Source organism: Trypanosoma grayi (assembly GCF_000691245.1).
Source record: "Trypanosoma grayi strain ANR4 Tgr_712_V1, whole genome shotgun sequence".
In the NCBI taxonomy this organism is placed as follows: Eukaryota; Euglenozoa; class Kinetoplastea; order Trypanosomatida; family Trypanosomatidae; genus Trypanosoma; species Trypanosoma grayi.
The window spans coordinates 5,868-8,988 of record NW_008826331.1 but is presented as its reverse complement, the minus strand read 5'-3'; the positions used below and the strand labels follow the sequence as shown (position 1 = coordinate 8,988).

The 3,121-nt window shown below is 50.3% G+C and overlaps 2 protein-coding genes across 2 annotated transcripts; both read left to right on the top strand.

The window, feature by feature from the left end:
• Window positions 1-190: 190 nt before the first annotated feature.
• On the top strand, window positions 191-841 carry DQ04_07121040 (adenylate kinase; the record flags this gene model as incomplete). Its single annotated transcript, XM_009315029.1, has 1 exon — window positions 191-841. The coding sequence occupies one exon, from the start codon at window positions 191-193 to the stop codon at window positions 839-841; it is 651 nt and encodes a 216-aa protein (XP_009313304.1).
• Window positions 842-2,412: 1,571 nt separating this feature from the next.
• Window positions 2,413-3,027, top strand: DQ04_07121030 (transmembrane protein 222; the record flags this gene model as incomplete). The annotated part of the gene is made up of 1 exon (XM_009315028.1): window positions 2,413-3,027. The coding sequence occupies one exon, from the start codon at window positions 2,413-2,415 to the stop codon at window positions 3,025-3,027; it is 615 nt and encodes a 204-aa protein (XP_009313303.1).
• Between the last annotated feature and the right edge of the window lie 94 nt (window positions 3,028-3,121).

The window sequence follows — 3,121 nt, the reverse complement described above, 5'->3', positions numbered from 1 at the left end:
TTTTTTGTGAGTGCTGCTGTTGCTGTTCATGAGCGTCTCTCTCTCTCTTTTTTTTTTCTTTTTTTTGCTCTTTTGTTTATCGTCTCGTGCCAGGTTGATTTGCGTGGCGACGCTCAAAACTGCTGCGGTAGAAGCAGTTCTGCGTCCTCGGGTTTTTTTGCTCAAACTTCCTTCGTTTGTGTAGCCTACCATGCCACTGAACCTCCTGCTGTTCGGCGCCCCTGGATGCGGCAAAGGGTCTGCGGGTGAAGCGCTTGTCAAAGACTACAGTCTGCTTCACATCAGCGCCGGCAGCCTCATGAGGGATGAGGTGGAGAAAGGAACTAAGATTGGACGACAAGTGGCGGCGTACATGAGCGAAGGAAGGCTCATCCCGGATGAAGTCATTGTAAAGGTGATGGCAGAACGGCTCAGCGAAAGAGACGCCAGGGCAAAAGGTGTCCTCCTAGATGGCTACCCGCGCACTCTTAGCCAAGCCAAGGCACTCGCTGCAACTGGCTTTGAGATCGACGCAATGGTGTTCATTAGCGTGGACGCCCAGATGCTAGAGGAACGTTGCCTGTTGCGCCGATTAGACCCCGTTACGGGGCGTATTTACAACTTGAAAAGCGACCCTCCACCGGATGAGATTATGAGCCGCCTTCTGATCCGATCTGACGATACACGCGAAAAGCACCAGCGGCGGATGAAAATTTACCGAGCTGAGAGGACAGCCCTTCTTGAGTACTACGCGGGGCGGATATTGGAGGTGGATGGCAATCCTCCATTTCCTGTTGTGTATGCATCGATGCGGGTCAAAATTGATGCGCTTGCCAGGGCCAAGCGGAAAAGTAAGTTGTGATAGAAACTGAAAAGAGTTAACTCAACTTGGAAGGAGGGTTGATCAAGGCGTCTGGGTGAGGGGTGGAAACGAATATTTAAGAATGAAGATGAATAACTGGACTTTTCAGGTGGTTGCTTCGTGGAAAGGCGAACTTTTTGTCTTTTGTTTGCCTCGCTGAGTGTGTGCATGTGCGTGCTTTGAGATTCACATGGATATGCCGTGGGGTTTGGCTTCTTTGTGTGTGTGAGTTACGAGGAAAAATGGCGGAGGTGCATTTGCTTTCTCTCCCATTGCCCATGGGAGGCAGCAGGTCAAGAGGTGTAGATAGTGGGTGTGAGTGGAAAAAAAAACTGCCTGTTGGAGAGGAAGTTGGCCATGTGCTTTTTGAGTCTCTAAAGAGAATTAAAAACGCTAAAAAAACGAAAACGAAAAGGAGGAGGAGGGGGATGGGGTACCCTACTGTGGCTGGTTTTTCTTGGGTTGAGATTCCCTTCCTTTCCCAAAGGATGTCAATAGATATCTATTTAGTATATTCATGCAAGCAGAGAAGCTTCCTTTATATAGAGCAAGGGGGAAGAGAAAAGGAACCCATATTGGCCCCCATCGGTCCCACATAAATTGGGACACGGGAGTGAAAGGAAGAAGAAGATGAAAACTACACTGGCAGTGGATGGAAATAAACGAACGAAAAGAAGAAAGAAATAACAACACGGAGAAATGTCAGACTGTGGAAACCCCCCAAACAGAAAAAAAAACGAAAAGGAAAAAAATTATTAGTCCAAACATAAACTGTAAGGGCAAGGACGAAAAACGGAAAATAAAGGAGTTTTAGAGGTGGTAATTTTGTGTTCTACCACCTAAAGGTGATATCTCACCTGCTAGTGGCTGCTGGGGGAATGAAGAAATGCGTTGTGTCGAGTTGGGGGGTGGGTCTTGGGGGTGTCTGACTCTCACACTCTCTTTATCCCGCGTTCGCTCACGGTTGGGCCTCACTTACCGTGACTGCTGCGTATTGTATAAAAAATGACCAAAACGTGTATTGTCTTCCAAAAAAAAAAGTGAACTATGGGTTCCCCCCCTCAATACAGCCCATTTGCATGCATGCCTATATGCGTATGTCTATGTATTTGCGTATGGAATCTGGTTCTGCTTGCGTGTGCGTCCTTGCTGTGGTGTTGCGTGCACGTTCGACAAAATCATGTGCTTGATCAAAAACGATCTTCAAGGGAAGACTTTTGCTCTGATTGGAATAACGGTTGGGAGGTGAAGAGGGGAGGTGGTGGAAACGCCTCGCTGTGTATGTGCGTGTGTGTGTGTACCCTGGGCGATGATGTATGCAGAATGCGTCTTCACCCAAACCACCCAGAAGTTCGCCTTTTGTTGACTTTGCTCTGCTTTAACTCTTTTTTTTTGGGATAATTGCTGGTGCAAAAAATGGATACTAACAGAGGATGCCGTTTCTCTTCCCTTTTTTTTCTGGCGCTTGAGGAAGAATACAAAGTCGAGTGCGACAAGAAAAATTGTGCATCTTTTTTAAAAAAGAAAAACATATATATATACTCCCTCGTTGCATGCTGAGGCGTAAAGGAATGGAGGGCGAGGAGGAATGGGACGAGGGCGCTCACGGCGTTGTTGTGCCACCCCTGCCGCCAAAAGTGGATCCAGCAGCGGAGCACTATCCTTTTTGCATAGTCTGGGCGCCTCTCCCGTTTATTTCGTGGTTTTTCCCCTTTATTGGCCATGTGGGTATCTGTGACTCCGCTGGCCGGATCTACGACTTTGAAGGCACCTGCCTCATCGGTGTGGATCAAATGCTCTTTGGCAATCCCGCGAAGTACTGGGACATTTCAAGAATGTGCGTGCCGTCGTTTTATCGCCCTTTGGGCGAAACGAGGGCGCAAGAAGAGTGGGAGGAGGCGTGCCGACGCGAGGTGGCGGAGTACGACGCGGCGCTGGCCCGCGTCACGAAACATTTTCGCAAGACGCAGGCGTACAACCTTTTTTCGAACAACTGCCACTCTTTTGTGGGGTGCGTCTTGCGGGAAAATCCGCTGACGGCGGGGTGCTGGGGGGCGCCCCGGATCGCATGGGGCGTCCTGGTGCACGGCCGGTACATCAGCGCCGGTCGGTTCTTCCGGGCGCACCTGCCCTTCCTGCTTCTTCTGGGGGTCGTTGTCGCCCTTTGTCTGCTCGTGGCCCTTTGAGGCCTCCCCCTTCGCCCCTTCCCCTCCGGAGGGAGAGGGGAAAGAAAGCACCTGGCGCGACCGCCCTCCCGTTCTCCATCAATGGGGCGGGGGG